Source organism: Coenobita brevimanus, chromosome 5 (genome assembly GCF_032717465.1).
Source record: "Coenobita brevimanus isolate Jiangsu-jjx chromosome 5, ASM3271746v2, whole genome shotgun sequence".
Classification (NCBI taxonomy): Eukaryota; Metazoa; Arthropoda; class Malacostraca; order Decapoda; family Coenobitidae; genus Coenobita; species Coenobita brevimanus.
Genome location: NC_136958.1, coordinates 40,101,699 through 40,117,335, shown reverse-complemented (window position 1 = coordinate 40,117,335; position 15,637 = coordinate 40,101,699). Strand labels below are relative to the sequence as shown.

Sequence of the window (15,637 nt, the reverse complement as noted above, 5' to 3'; positions counted from 1 at the left end):
TTGTCTATATCATTTTGCAACTCTTCTGCATTGCTGTTGCCATTGGATAGATTATTTTGGTGTGGCCAGCGAAGATATAGCACTTGGAGGTTAAATTATTTGGAAGGTCATTTATGTATACCATGAAGCGTAATGGACCCTGTACTGACCTTTGGGGAACTCCACTGGTTACTTTTTCTGATGTTGACTGTACTCCACTTACTCGTACTGCTTGCAGTCTGTTAGAGAGTCTTCAATCCACCTCAGCACTTCACCTCCTTTTCTAACTCTACGAAACTTATATATATATGTCTGCAGTGTGGCACGGCATCAAACGCTTTGGTAATTTCACGTTAAATATGTATTTCCGAAAACAAATTTTTAGTGGAATAGATTCAAATTTACGTGGTCTACAATGTTGCTGTGTCATATTTCCTGGGTCGAGTGATGTGAATTACCGAAAATTGAACGAGCTGTTTTGTCATGAATATTTTGTCCAGTCTTGTAAGCTTCCCGACAGATTGGTTAGACAAGATCTTCCGCTTCTAAAACCATGTTGGTTACTGCATAAGGTGTGTCTGTCTTTCAAGCTCTTTATCTTGTTATCTCTGATAATTTCTTCCGAAAATTTTTCTCATGATACTCGTTAGGCTTACTAGACGGTAATCTCCAGGTTCAGTTCTGCTTCCACTTTTGTAGCCTTCATCCAGCTCTGGGGCACTGTTGTAGTCTGAATTGATTGTTCGTAAAGGATGGCAAGAGGATCGCTAAGCTCATCTGCTAAGTCCTTCAACACCGGATCTTTATCCCTAAATTACTTTTCATGCATCCTCTCTTATAGCCGTATTTCTGTGGTTTATCAGGACCTAACGCCAATGGCGCAGCGAGACTGGGAGGGGTGGGTCAGGGTCTGTTCACTTAGGGTATGATGGTCCTGGCTACCTCAAAATCTGGATCCGCCAAAAGAGTTCTTGAGCAACCCCGGAGTCCCCCCCTCCCCTGGCCCCACAGTTTAAAATTATCCCAATAACGTACGCCTTTGCCTAACGTTGAAGCATCTCAACCCAGTGTGCTGCACCGAAATTTTTGATTGGAATGTAATCCTATAGTTTTACATACTCTGACTTACCACTCAGAATAATTTGGTGAATAACCCACCACCAGCTCAAAGGCTTAAGTTAAGGATATAAGCACCACGACTGAACTTCCCTTGGCCTTACAGCGTCTGCCCCGCCTTAGGGTGGACTAACATGGCCATAGTTAAGTGGTCGGGTCAGTGATTTCTCCATACTACTGGAATACTACTTTTTAACGTCGACATAGATGGCATGAATAACACCAGAATATACCAACGGAAGAGAACCGGAAATAAATCGGTAAGGAAGAGGCGTTAGTCAGCAACTTCGCAACGGCACCAGAATACCGGCCGAAGTCAGTCAGTGAAAAGGGTTAAACGCCTTCCACAGAGCGATTTGATCTGCCGTAGTAGATGGGTGGGCTACAGATTACTGCTGTCGTCTGCACATGGAAATTTTAGCTGGGTATTTTCGATCAGTTTTCAGCCAGTTTGTTACCAGTGAAAAAAAAAAAAAAAAAAAAAAAGCCTGGAGACAAAAAAAATTAAAATACGTCATCGTACTGAATGATTCTATTTCTGAATTAACTCTCCGGCTCCTAAACCCGAGGCTCCCTAACACGTCTTCCTAAACGATTTATTTAGCTTACCATACCTTACTATCCTCTTCTGTGTTAAATAAATCCTTCCAATATCGTCATACCCTGCATAAATGACGCATAAAAGGATATTAACCAGCCATATCCAAAAATAAATCGCTAAGGAAGAGGTGCTAGGGCCTCAAATGTTAGCTGAAGAGAATTATCTGGGGTTAGCAGACACTGAAGAGAGTTGTTCCGACCATAAAAGGGTTAATTGACAATGGATTTCCTACAGTTCTTTCATCTTGATGCAGATTTTCATCCTATGTATAGCTTATTTCACGGAGTGACAAGTGATACTACGACTCCATGACCTTTCTGCAACATTCTTCGTGACTATCATCATACTCCATTATTAGGATGTTAAAGCTCAGCATTCCAGGTAGAGAGAGAACAAATTTAGGCCAAGCTGGAGCAAATGTGTAGTTTACAAGATCTGGATATTTGAACCGTAGGTTCGTCGAGGGTAAGAAATATTAGACAGGATTCTCGTTCATATCACGCCTTCATAACGCCTCAACTTCTTTGTATCTTAATAACCTCTTGTAAGAAACACAAAAGACATCGCAATGAAGAGATAGATGATGTAGTAAAAAAAAAAAAAAAAACGAAGGAAGAAATGCTACCCAAGTCTGCTGTGCCATCCCAAATAGGGCCCACTGTGATCTGGAAAATGTGTCCCATACGAATTGGCACCAGCACCTATTGACACCAGCAACTGCTTTCATGTTTGACTGCAAGGGCGTTAAGAAAATGACCAAGTTGAAAGTCACTTAAGAAAATGCAGGAGACAGACTAACACCTTCACGCGATGGTGTAAATATGTCTCTGCTCCCTTCCCGTCCCTCCGAAAGGTGGACTGAAGATTGCAGGAAAATGGCAACGTGAAGATCCCGGTCACTCACTCCACACCCACACCCTCTCTCCCTCCCTCTCTCTCTGACCACCCACCCCCACACCCACACCCACACCCACACCCACACCCACACACCAAAAAAGCCGCAGATTATTTCCGAAGCCCTCCCCACCTGACCATCGTACTATATTATTTTCATATTAACTTGGCCTAAAACTGCCATTAAAAATGACGCCAATTTGTAATGAAATAGTTACAAGAATACGATGCTAGTCACGAGGTGCTGCGGAAAGTCACTTAATAACTGAGCGAGCTGATGCAAAATGACGAAAAATTGGGCCAGGTTAATGTGAAAACTATACATATGACTAGAATTAGGGCATCAGCTGGCCATCAGAGGAACCTTAAAAAATCTGCTCTGTCGCCTGGTACTGCGTGGGACGTCCTATCGTTGTGGCACCGATATAGCCGGGCGGAGGAGCTGTCTGGCTATACAAATGCCCCTGCTCCCTCTCTTCCGCAGGAGGAGGATGATGGAAGGGAAACAGTTTTAGTCTACAGAGTGCGCGTTTACTGCTTTTATTAGGCATGGCATCAGAAAAGCTTTCACAAAATGCAATACTTTTTTTTTTTTACCGAGAACGCTTTCCTCAGTGTAACCCCACGTTCATGTGAACCCTGTGGACTGCAGGCAGAGTTTATCTTCTGCGGCACACCATTCCTCTTTAGAGGAACCGTGAGATGGAATTTTATAAGAGCGGAGAGCAGAGATCAGGTAAGATGTATCCATGCTACCATTAGAAAGCGTCCTTCACCACTAGTTACACCAAGCTCTTTAATTCCATGATTATGTTCAGAGACACTATGCCGGCTGTGGCAACGTAAAGTCTAATGAACTGCAAAGATTGAATCGAGATACCTTTAATCATGAAAGTGCAGCGTATCATTTATCGCCGGGGTGGAAAGATATATAGAAGGCAAAACAGTGCTGGCATAAGGATGTATAAATATTATGGCTGTATGTAAAAATCCTATAGGCATGCTGCTGCACTGTGGTTACATTCGCTTTGCTGGTGCAGAATGTACTCTTCTAATGTAGACTTCTAAACTATTCCTTGGCGATTTGCTTTGTAAATACTCATCCTCTCGTTACCAATGCCAAATTAAAATAATGAAAATGTCTAGTAAAGGAAAATATAGCCATAAAACTGAAACCATTAGACTTAAAATACTTTATTCACGTCCAAAGTATCCTTAAGGTAATTATTAGACAACTATATGTATGGCTGGAAGTGCTTTTGATATGGTATCCGGGAACACCTTCGCAGTAAGTTATATTATGCCTGGAGAAAACTTTTTATCCAAGATTACATTTTGGACTCTTGTTAATTGCACACTTAAAACTAAATTTAATATTTGTAGAAAAAAGTTTTTCAGAAGGACCATTGAAAATGAAGTGTCACTGCAAAAACCAGCTAAACTAAAATTATCAGACATTTCAGTACCGAATCTGTTTACTGCAAATGTTTTATCGACATGCGGTAAAGTTATTAGGCAAGCTTTCAAGTTTAAATTACTGCAGAGATATCCGTAAACATTCTTCTTTACGAACATTAGACTGACTACCCATTTGTACATGCATAAGATTTCATGAAATATATTTTTCCAAATTGCAGGCATAATCAACTATAGAAATGCCTTCAGAAAAAAGTAACTATTGTCGTCAAATTTAAGTCTCCGTGGCACCAGTTTCTATTCAGCGCTTAAACTTATAGTGGAAGAAAGTCAATATAAATCCTGTGCACTTCAGTCAGTAGGTCATGACAAAGTTCTTAGACACCAAGGCATCCACACCAAGAGCCAAACTTAATCAGCTGGCTCCTTGGGTAGCTAGATGGTAGTTTGCTATGAAAACCAATATCAGTACGAATGTAGATTTAAAGGAAAATATCTTTGGTATAATTTTATTGCGGTACAAGCCATTACATTTTAAATTATTTACACTCAAAAAATTCTAACGTATATACAGTCAAAACGTTCTAACAAGCTGTTTAGCTTCAATTGTCGGTAACAGGATCAAGCCTGAAAAACGTACATATAATCAAGTTATATAAACCTGATCTTTATAAAATTTCAGTTACACATTTCCAGATTTACGAAGTTATACAGAGCTAGATACTTGAAAGTATCTTTGATAAGTTCTCAATTTAGCTTTTGAGAAAATCAAGTACAACAGCAGTAATTAAAATAAAAGTTAAATTTCAGTAGTAACAATATTGCTAATTCCCAAGTCTTCATCCGCCAGCAGTAATTCACAAAAGTACCGTATCTCAGGGCAGAGGTGTAGGCATGGCACACACCATGCCGCACGGGGCACTGCAGCATTTCATTGGTTGGGGACAGTCTGTGTCACCCCTACACTCGTCTACGCCAAATTTGAAGGGGCAGATCACTTGCGGGAAGCCAGGGCATACTCCTGTACGCTCACCTGCAATAATTATGGTAAAATTATGGTACTGGCAGGGGGAAGCCTTCACGTGGTGGCACCTTACCGGGGAGGGAGCTCTGCTGCCTGGTTAACTTCCCTCAGCTCCCCCCCCCCCTTAAAGAGCATGGTGGACGGCAGGATTTTAACAGCCTGCAGTCCACTGGGTTCACTTTTATAAACTGGGTCAGTAAGATGTAGTCTTTGATCCATAACTTCTTCACTCCGATGACAGTCATTCCTTATTGGAGATTAAGGCTTGTTCCTTACACATGCCTCAATTCTCCTATGCTCTATACAGAAAAAGTAAAGTTTAAGTGAATGTGCTGTTATGGCCCTCGTTTGGTTAACAGGGTGGGGATGGGTTGGTTGCAGATTTTTATACTGTATTTACTCTAACCTGAAGTAGACTATCCCTAACTCCTTTCAGCTCTATAGGTGTGATCTCGTTCCTCAAGATTTCATGCAACCACAGTTTAGTAAAAGTATGAGTTACCTAAAGTTGAACAAATTATAGTTCACCTGGGTAGCATCGTCTGCCACAGCTGGGGTGGAGGCAGCACTGGGAGCCCGAGGGACAGTCTGCCGCACTCTGGCACTCGTCGGTGGGATAGCGGCACTGGCGGTCGTCGCTCGCTATGTCAGGGCACAGTTGGCTGCTACTAAAAAAAAAATATATAAAAGATAAGTTTAGGCAGTTTACATTTTTACGTGCATGCTTTGTCAGTTAAGTTTTTCTAGAATAGTTTAAGTATAATTAGGTCACGAATTAAATTTATAGCTTACTCTATTTCAGGTGGTCTAGGTTGGGACATACTGCTCTGGAAACCTAAGTCAAATAAAGCCTTCAAACTTAAGCTACTGTGGAATGAGCTTTTCAGTTGTGGTATGGTGGATTAAAGAGCAGTTCTAATTTACCTTATGCAGAAAAATAATGTAGAAATAAGTAACTTCAATGAAGGTAATTAAACGGCACTAAGGTATGTGGACGAGCTACCAGCATAGAGGTTTAGTCAACTGGTATGTGGGATCGTATTTACACTCCCTTGAAGTTGTATTTCGCCGTTTCATCAGTTTTCCCATTTTTAGTCGATAGGCCCTTGTATGATTTAGGCCGACCAAAAGAAGTCTAGCAGTTTTAGAAAATGCAAGTTAAATAAAAACAATTCGGCACGAGTGCAACGAAGTTTTTTACCAGCGAGAAAAGGACTATGGACAAAGACCTGAACAATCTGAAAACACATTAAGCAGTCCCAAGTGGGGCAGCACTTATCGGGCATTTGTAGCCTCTAAAATAAGTTAGTATCCAGTGTATGGCAACAAAATCGAAACTAGAAAAAGTACCTTGAACAATCCCATGTCGGGCAGCACTGTTCTGTTTGCTGTGTCAGAGTGCAGTGAGGGGCTGGTCTGGGCGGCGGGAGGGGACACTGGGTGTGGATGGTGTGAATGTCTCTCTCATCACATAAGTGCACGCGTAGGGGGTCACTAGGGTCAGTCCAGATGTCACCTATGGAGCGAGTGATGCCTTGCTCGTCCACACACCCTCTTACGCTGGATTAAGTTTGTCCTCAGTTAATTTTAATAAGACTAACTCTAGTTCGGTGAAATCTACAAGTCATTACATTTACCTCAAATTCCTAAGCTAGTCGAACAGTACAAGGTCGAAGTTGAAGGCGTAATGCACCATACCACAAATGTCGCCAGAGGGATGTGAAACGCAGATATAGTATACAAAACCTTGTCAATGTAGTATAATCTAGGGAAAACATACTTATGTTTAGTTTAAAGCGAGTCGAGACATTAGGTGTGTTAACGATTTATTCTACACTGTCTTGAGACTAAGGCTAATAACCTGCTGCATGGCTTAATTTTGTCATTGTATACTTTGTGCGCAGTCCATTTTATAAAGTTTCGATGTTCAAAAGTTTTGTGCAAGCAGGTTTCCGCATTTCTCAACCTCTTACGAGTCGTTCATGTACCGAAACAAAGCCGATCTATTATAGCTTTATATCTTTCAACGATTAAATTAAAGTTCATCAGCAAAATGCTAAACATGCAAAAGTTACAAATGGACTTACGAGCAGTTCCAGTGTTGACAGCAGCCGTCTTCTACTAGGATGCAACCTGCGTGTGGCCTAGGTGGCAGTGTCGGGCACACCACTTTGTGGCTAATGATGCCAGTAGAGGTGCACATGTGGGTTGTGCATCCCTCCGTCCAGGTCTCACCCACGCTGTGACGAACCCCGTTGCCGTCCACACAGCCACTGGAAAGGTGTATCAAGCAATCAGCCTTGAAACTGGGCATAATCAGGCCTTTAGCACGTGACGTGAAGTTTTTATTCAAATGGTGGTTATTCACATTGCTTAACGAAACCACTATAAATTGAAGTTAAAGACTCACGACTCGCAGACCCAGACGTAGCAGCAGTCCCTCTCCTCGACGGTGCAGGAGGAGTGTGGTGCTGGGGGCAGGGACGGGCAGGGGTTGCGGGACCTCTCTATGCCGGTCTGAGTGCAGGTGAAGATGAAGCAGCGGTCGGCAGGGTCAGGCCAAACATCGCCCACTTCACGAGGCTGCCCAGACCCGTCAGTACACCCTTTGCTTCTCCTGTAGAGAATTAAAGCGATTTAAGTAAAACTTTTACTCTTTATATTCATTTGGTTATTATATGTCACTGACACCTCCAGACTTTTCTCACTTCCCCCACACTATTTGTTCAGGGTTCAAAGTATTTAACTATATTTAATCAGGAGTTTAAGAAAGATAACCCTTCCTCCCCTCCCCTCCCCTGCCCCCCCACTTCAGAGAACTTTCTTTGAAAAAATATTAATGAACATAGAACTCAATCTTACATGCATTGCCATTGTTTACAGCAGTCCACGGTGACTGGGTAACAGTCCGAGTGTGGCCTGGGTGGGAGTGGCAGACACGTCACGTTAGAGCTGACTATGCCACTGGATGTGCACATGTGGGTTGAACATTCTTCTATCCAAGTCTCTCCCAGTTCGTGGTTTACACCGGCGTCGTCCACACACCCGCTGTTGATAGGGTGCCGAAAGTCTTAGTTGACTTAGCATTAAAATATAAAACCTATCTTTCAGTATCACAGGAGGCAGAGTACTTACGTGCATCTCCAGACGTAGCAGCAGTCTTTCTCTTCCACACTGCAGTAGGGGTGTGGTGGCGGTGGCAGGGGAGGGCAGTGTACGCGGTTCCTTTCAATGCCAGTCAGGGTGCAGGTGAATGTGAAGCAGGGGTCGGCAGGGTCTGGCCACACCTGTCCCACAGCACGATGCCGACCGTGCTCATCCACACATCCGCTAGTAAAAGAAAAAAAGTGCCTGCAAAATATGCTTCATCTACAATCCAATGACTGGCATATTAGACTTCCAGATAGCTGGCATAAATTTAACTTTTCATGTACTATTAAGCTGTCTTAGTAGTTTGGTTTACTGGACAGAGGCTACAGATATTTCTTGTCCAATACACCTACGAGACATTCCCCCCAAAAAAAAAATCCCATGCCAATATAGCATCATCTAACAGATTCTCAGGCTCAGTATTGACACAGGAAGGTTAAAAGTTGCAAGGACTGCAGTCTTATAATTCCAGCAGGACATTTGCAGACCGACAGCATTGACATTGGATATAACTTTGCCTTAAGGCTTAGCAATTGCGAACATGGCAAAATATTCAAATTTCTATAATTTTTTAATTTTGAGGCTGGTACTTTTCGCAAGACAATTTGTGTAATTTTAAACTTAAAAAATTTCGTTCAACTTAAGTCTGGTTATGTATACAGATTTGAAATGTTCAACAAACGAATGCTAAGTTATTATGGGAGTGCAAGTGATTAACAAAATGCCAGGCAGTAGTTATGTAACTAGTATAATTTATTGTACTTTTACACTAGGCAATTGAAAAATTAGAAAACCGAGCATAACTAAGGTATAATAGCTTTTAAGGTGTTAAAAGGTACTTACAAAACGCCTTACAACAAAGATTGTCATTACTCACGAGCATTCCCACTGTGGGCAGCAGTCAACGGTAACTTTGGTGCAGCCGGCGTGCTGCCTTTGTGGGAGTGGCGGACAAATCACGTTGCTGCTGATTATGCCACTCGAGGTGCACGTGTAGACTGTACATCCGACTGTCCAAGTCTCACCTACGTTGTGCTGACCACCACTGTTGTCCGTACATCCTCTGAATGAAAGGTCAAAGTGTTAATTTTCACGACTTAAAGTACTTATATTTATACAAAATTCTCACTTAACGAATTAAAGACTAACTCGCATCTCCAGACGTAGCAGCAGCCCTCCTCCTCCGCCCTACAGTGAGCATGTGGTTGCGGGGGCAGGGGCGGGCAGTGGACGTGGGACCTTTCTATGCCGGTTTGAGAGCAGGTGAACGTGAAGCAGGAGTCAGTAGGGTCTGGCCACTCTTCACCCACAGCACGATGCCGACCATACTCGTCCACACATCCGCTGATGACAGAAACAAGCCAAGATACAAGCAGAGTATTTTCTTACCGTCGTCAATGGTAGATTCCTATCACTGAACCATCAACCACATGCATTCCCAACCTAAAGTTACGTTCTCCCGCTTTCCCCATCTAAGTGCTGTATAGTGGATGGGACAATGCTGTTAGAGATATCCAGTAATGCAGCAGCAGTAACTAAGTAAGAATTATTAAAGCCTAACCATCCCACTACATATCCACTGCTGGTTGCTTGAAGTGGACACCATTCAGTCTTTAATATCCCTCAATACTCTTAGTTTCGTCGATGGATGCTAGTTTAAAGCTCTACACTCGTACGTATTAACTGTCTCCAATCTTCAGACTCGTCGAGCTCTCTTTCAGTAGCCATATTTAGTCTTTCTACACCAACATCTTCAATACACATTTCTCAGATTCTAGTACTCGTGCACACTAGTGACAAATTCCTAGCCTACTGGCCACCCCCATATTACCAATATTCTGTTTCCATTATCTCAAAATTTCTGCACAGTACTTTCATGCAGTCCTTTTACAACCTATCCCTCAATGAGGTTGATAGCGCTAGCCTAGTTAAGGTTTTATTTCTTTACCTCTTTACTTTGTTAGATAATTAGGCTTTTAAATTACCACAACAGTTTCCACCACCAGTTTCAAATTTAAATTTCCCCACTTCAATTACGATCACGTTTTTCACAAATTTTAACTCTGGAATTGGACAGCATATATACCCTCCAGAAAACCTTTTCATTTGTCAAATGAAAGCTTTCAGTATTTGCTTTAAGCCTTTTTTCCAATACAAGTGTCACGACTGGCCATCACTGATCCGAGACAATGTAGTAGAAATATGGCTACCATCTTTAGTCATGGTAAGAAGCAGAAATCCCCTTATATCTACAGAAAAACAGTGCCTCTGATATTTGGTAGGCTAGTGTGTAGTATTAATGTAAATGAATATGGTTGCGTAACATTTAAGTGGACGAGTGCAGATAAGGTTATTAGATTTGACGAATGGAGGTTCAAACCAACAATAGCGCTTTTCCAAATACTCACGAGCATTTCCACTGCGGGCAGCAGTCCACGGTAACTTTGGTGCAGCCGGAGTGTGGCCTTTGCGGTGGTGACGTGCACGTAACTCCGGTGCTGGTTATGCCACTCGAGGTGCACGTGTAGACTGTACACCCGACTGTCCATGTCTCACCCACGTTGTGGTGATCACCAGCATCGTCCACACATCCCCTGGATCGATTTTTAATTTATATAGATCTACCTATCTATTGCCAGACGCCTCAATCCCGTTTGGGGTGGCCACAAACAAATCTCCTCCAAGTCGCCCTGTCCCCCGCCATTTCACTGCCCTGCTCCCAACTCACACCCCCCTCTCTCATACCTCTCCACCCCATCCCTCCATCTCATCCTCGGCCTCCCCCTCCCTCTTTCTCCCTCCACCTTACTCACATTCACTCTCTTAGTCAGTCTTTCACCCTCCATCCTCTCCACATGGCCAAACCACCTCAGTGTGTTCCTCATAACGCTTCCTATCACATCCACATCAACACCACAACGCTCCTTTATATCCTCATTAGTCAGCCTGTCTCCATGTGACTCCACAGGCTCCTCTTTAACTCATTTCCACTGCTCTCACTCTTGACTTTTGTCCTTCCAACAACGTCCAAGCTTCACTTCCGTACGTTAGAGTTGGTATCACAATACTGTCATTTAGTAACTTTTTCACTTTCATGCTCACTTCCCCGTTTCTTATCACTGCTTTCAAAGAACCAGCAACCTTTCTTCCCTGCTGTACCCTTTCAAGCACTTGACCCTCCAAACCTCCATCCTTACTCATCACACTACCCAAGTACTTAAACGTACTCGCATTTTCCAATTCCTCTCCTCTGAGAGAGGTGAAGTCACTGAATGTACAGAGAGGTTTATATAGATTAAAGTTTATATTTTAAACTATTCATGTATTTACAAGTAAGACACCAGTACTAACTCGCATCTCCAGACGTAGCAACAGCCCTCCTCTTCGACCCTGCAGTAAGCGTGTGGTTGTGGTGGCAGTGGAGGGCAGTGGACGCGGTTCCTTTCTATGCCGGTCAGGGTGCAGGTGAATGTGAAGCAGGGGTGGGCAGGGTCTGGCCACACGTCGTCTACAGCACGATGTTGACCAGACTTGTCTATACATCCACTGGTAAAAAAAAAATGCTAAAGTACACATTGAAAAGTTCTGATTACATTGCCAAAAATGGCCTTGTTAGTGAAACCCTGTCTACCCATTTTCTATGCTTAAAGGGTCATTATGAGGTCCAATTCCTTTCCGTTAATATGCAGTGGCTTCCATATACTATATATTTTAGCATAAGTAAAAGAGATTTTATAAATTTTCCTTTAGGCACTGCTTCAGACACTTTCTGCACCCACTTGCTCCATCATACTAGTGGATAAGATGGTAGGAAATCTAAACTCGGCACAAATAATACCCGTCCGCTACGATCAGTATGTTTTAGTAAGAAAATTCATCTTTAATACATACTACCATATCAATCTACACTCAGATATACTCTTTAGTCTTTTCTTCACTATTATCCATCTCAATGAACACGAGATATGATGTTGCTCCTAATGCACCACATACTTCCATTTTTCAGACTAAGCCTTTTTTCCTTACCATTTGAAGGAATTTTTCATTAAAATTGCCAAGTTGAATAAATATAAAGTTTGGAGATAGCGAAGTTTTAACCTCACCCGTTCGTAAAACCTTTGAATATGAAAGAAGAGGTAATCGTAGTCTATGGTCACTAGAACTTTCCTCAGAAGATTTTACTCAAAATCTCTTTTCCTCTTCCATCACGCCATTCACATCCTTGGGCTTCCTGCTCTGCTAATGCGCTAGAGTTCTGGTCCCTTAAGCAGCCACCGATTTAACTAATGTCAGACCTACACATCTTTACTCTTGCATCAAAATTCAGTTCTGTATGTACGGGACAATGTTACACCTTAGCACCACTTAAATCGGCTTCACTTTAGTCCAAACTAAATCCATCCATATATACATACATTATACTACCGCAGGGCCTTTAAAATTTGACCCAATACTCACGAGCATTTCCATTGTGGGCAGCAGTCTACAGTGACTTTGGTGCAACCAGCGTGCGGCCTCGGCGGGAGTTGCGTACACTTTACGTTGCTCCTGGTTATGCCACTCGAGGTGCACGTGTATACTGTACACCCTATTGTCCAAGTCTCGCCCACGTTGTGGTGATCACCAGAGTCGTCCGTACATCCTCTGTATGGAGAGTTATGAAGGTTAGTTTCATGGCTTTATGACATTTACACATTTTACATCAGCTCGTGAATTTACCAAAATACTAACTCGCATCTCCAAACGTAGCAGCAGCCCTCCTCCTCTACTCTGCAGTAGGCATGTGGTTGTGGTGGCAGGGGTGGGCAATGGACGCGGTCCCTTTCTATGCCGGTCAGGGTGCAGGTGAAAGTGAAGCAGGGGTCTGTAGGGTCTGGCCACATCGTTCCCACAGCACGATGCAGACCCGATTTGTCCACACACCCGCTGGAGGGAAAACACAGGCAAATTTAAGAGCTGAACATTTGTGTCTTATTACAGTATATAAGGCCCCCCCCCCCTCCATATATACTGAAACACCGCCCACGCATGAGTACATTTCCAGCCTTTGAGTTTGAGTCATATCATTTTCCCCTATAAATAGACTATGAAAGGCACAAAATTAAGTTATTGCCGTAAATATGTCCCTTTTCATTGAAGTCTCAACATTAATATTTCAGGTCTGACTACCCCAGTTCGTGTCCCACGTGATGCTCAGAAACCATTAAGCCTTGTCACCTACCAGATATTAAACATTTGTTATAAACTGTAGTATCGAAATATAAATTTCGATAACATTTATCTCCCGTGTCCAATATTCTTTCAGACCAACTGCCTTATCTTCCAATAACCCTATCATCCAACCTCATTCCACCGTATCAGATAATACATCACATTTTCACCAAGACATTACCGTACGCATATTACAAAACCATTCCTCAAATTTCATTCCTACTGCAGTTATCCTAATTTATGTACAAATTCACGAAATACTTTTGTACAATTTACCCAAACCCATTCGGAGGTAAAAATTTACCTCTTCATTTATTATAATTTGCTTTTCTATCACACCGTTTCCACCATCAAAGTTCTTAAAGAACATTAATATTCCTGGTAGACATTCAGAACTGAACCCTGGATACGATAAAGGTTCTACCGACATTAAGTATATCCGTAGATGTATTATACATTCCTGAAATTTGAAACCCTATTTTGGATTAAAGATAAAATTTAGTAATTACAACTACCCAGTTCACTTTAATTCTGGAAAATGTTATGAGATTGGAAATCACACCCTTTAATTTCAGTGGACTTACAAACTACTTTGTGCTTTCAAGAAAACTAAGTATCCTACAATGTCATCCTCTACATTAATTTTTCATTATCCTTTTTTTCCCTATCTGTCGTGATCGGCTATCGCTGATCAGAGACATCAGAAACATTGCTACAATTTGGTAATGGCCATAAAGGTTATCTAGTTTTCAGAACTTTCCTAACTACATAACTGCATGTACGTTAACTTTGATTAAGACTTTCCATCCTGGGCGTGTAAAAGTCTCTGATGTAGGTCTATTGTATGCACATGGCTCTGCAATGTTTTGGCAGGCTGGTGTGGTAAAGATGAACGAGCGTGGGTAATCTACTTGTGGTAGTCAAGTGAACTGTGGTATAGTCACTTTGACGGGTGCTGCGAGGTCATTAGATATGTTGTCAAAGGCGGTTCAAACAAAAGTATCCCTTTCCCAAATACTCACGAGCATTCCCACTGTGGGCAGCAGTCCACGGTAACTTTGGTGCAGCCGGCGTGTGGCCTTTGCGGGAGTGGGGGACACGTGACGTGGCTGCTGGTTATGCCCCTCGAGGTGCACGTGTAAACTGTACACCCGACCGTCCAGGTCTCACCCACGTGGTGGTGACCACCAGCACCGTCCGTACATCCTCTGGATAGAGGTTAATGTATATTAGATTAGGTTTATGCAGAGATATTAGTCAGGTATTTGAAAAACCTAGACAACAGTACTAACTCGCATCTCCAGACGTAGCAGCAGTTCTTCTCCTCGACCTTGCAGTAGGGGTGTGGTTGTGGTGGCAGGGGCGGGCAGTGGGCGCGGTTCCTTTCAATGCCGGTCAGGGTGCAGGTGAACGTGAAGCAGGGGTCGGTAGGGTCCGTCCACACCTCACCGACAGCACGATGGCGACCAGACTTTTCAACACACCCACTGGTGGAAAAACGGACAAAGATAAACATGTTACTGATGGATGTTGGAGACTTCCCCCCCACCTCATTATCCCTTTCATTATTCAAGCCCCTTCCATATACTTTCACTTCTAGCGCAATAAAGCCCATTCTTTCTCAGTTATTGTGCATAGGGAGATCCCTATGTATTTACAATTACTTACTAGAAGGTTGGAAGTCTAACCACTAAATTTAGATATTCCAAAACTTTTTAAAAATCTCATTTACGCACGCACTTCATTATACCACTGGAAAAGTTAAACATGCAAGCCTCTACATTATGTCCTTTTCCCTCCGTCAAGTGGAAGATCCGTCTTAAAACAACCTACCATATCTACCTACCGCCACCATTCTCATAACAGACCCTTTCCACTATACATCCTATTTTTAATCCATCTAGCCAATTCACTATATCCATCCATTTTCCATACGTATTTTTCGCGCATTATTTGCCTTTACCATATGAAACTCCATTTCAATCCTAGTTTTATATTGCTAACTCTCAACTAAAGTTTTAATTTTGATCCAGTTCGTAAAATCTGCTGTAGATATCCATCAGAGTTTCAGCGTCGTCAAGAAACAGTGGCCAGCTACTTCTTTCGCAGTCTACCAGTTTTAAATCTTAGATCCTCAAGATTTAAATCTTTCCCAAGACATCTTTGCATAGTCTCTTATTGCACCGAGATGGTTCCCTTCATCAGCCAATTATTTAGCCACCTAAGCTTCCAGACCTGGATCACCG

At 42.5% G+C, this 15,637-nt stretch overlaps 1 protein-coding gene across 1 annotated transcript in view; it reads right to left on the bottom strand.

Moving 5' to 3' along the window:
- Nucleotides 1–4,881: 4,881 nt before the first annotated feature.
- LOC145398920 (kielin/chordin-like protein) overlaps nt 4,882–15,637 on the bottom strand; it is a 41,300-nt gene continuing 30,544 nt past the window's right edge. Inside the window, exons 29-40 of the mRNA XM_080271656.1 lie at nt 14,684–14,878; nt 14,414–14,599; nt 12,912–13,106; nt 11,532–11,726; nt 10,589–10,774; nt 9,330–9,524; nt 9,058–9,243; nt 7,893–8,078; nt 7,441–7,647; nt 7,118–7,303; nt 5,559–5,698; nt 4,882–5,039 (exon numbers count right to left, since the gene is read on the bottom strand). Of these exons, the coding sequence (XP_080127782.1) occupies nt 4,882–5,039; nt 5,559–5,698; nt 7,118–7,303; nt 7,441–7,647; nt 7,893–8,078; nt 9,058–9,243; nt 9,330–9,524; nt 10,589–10,774; nt 11,532–11,726; nt 12,912–13,106; nt 14,414–14,599; nt 14,684–14,878 (2,215 nt within the window). The remainder of the gene's footprint in view (nt 5,040–5,558; nt 5,699–7,117; nt 7,304–7,440; nt 7,648–7,892; nt 8,079–9,057; nt 9,244–9,329; nt 9,525–10,588; nt 10,775–11,531; nt 11,727–12,911; nt 13,107–14,413; nt 14,600–14,683; nt 14,879–15,637) is intronic.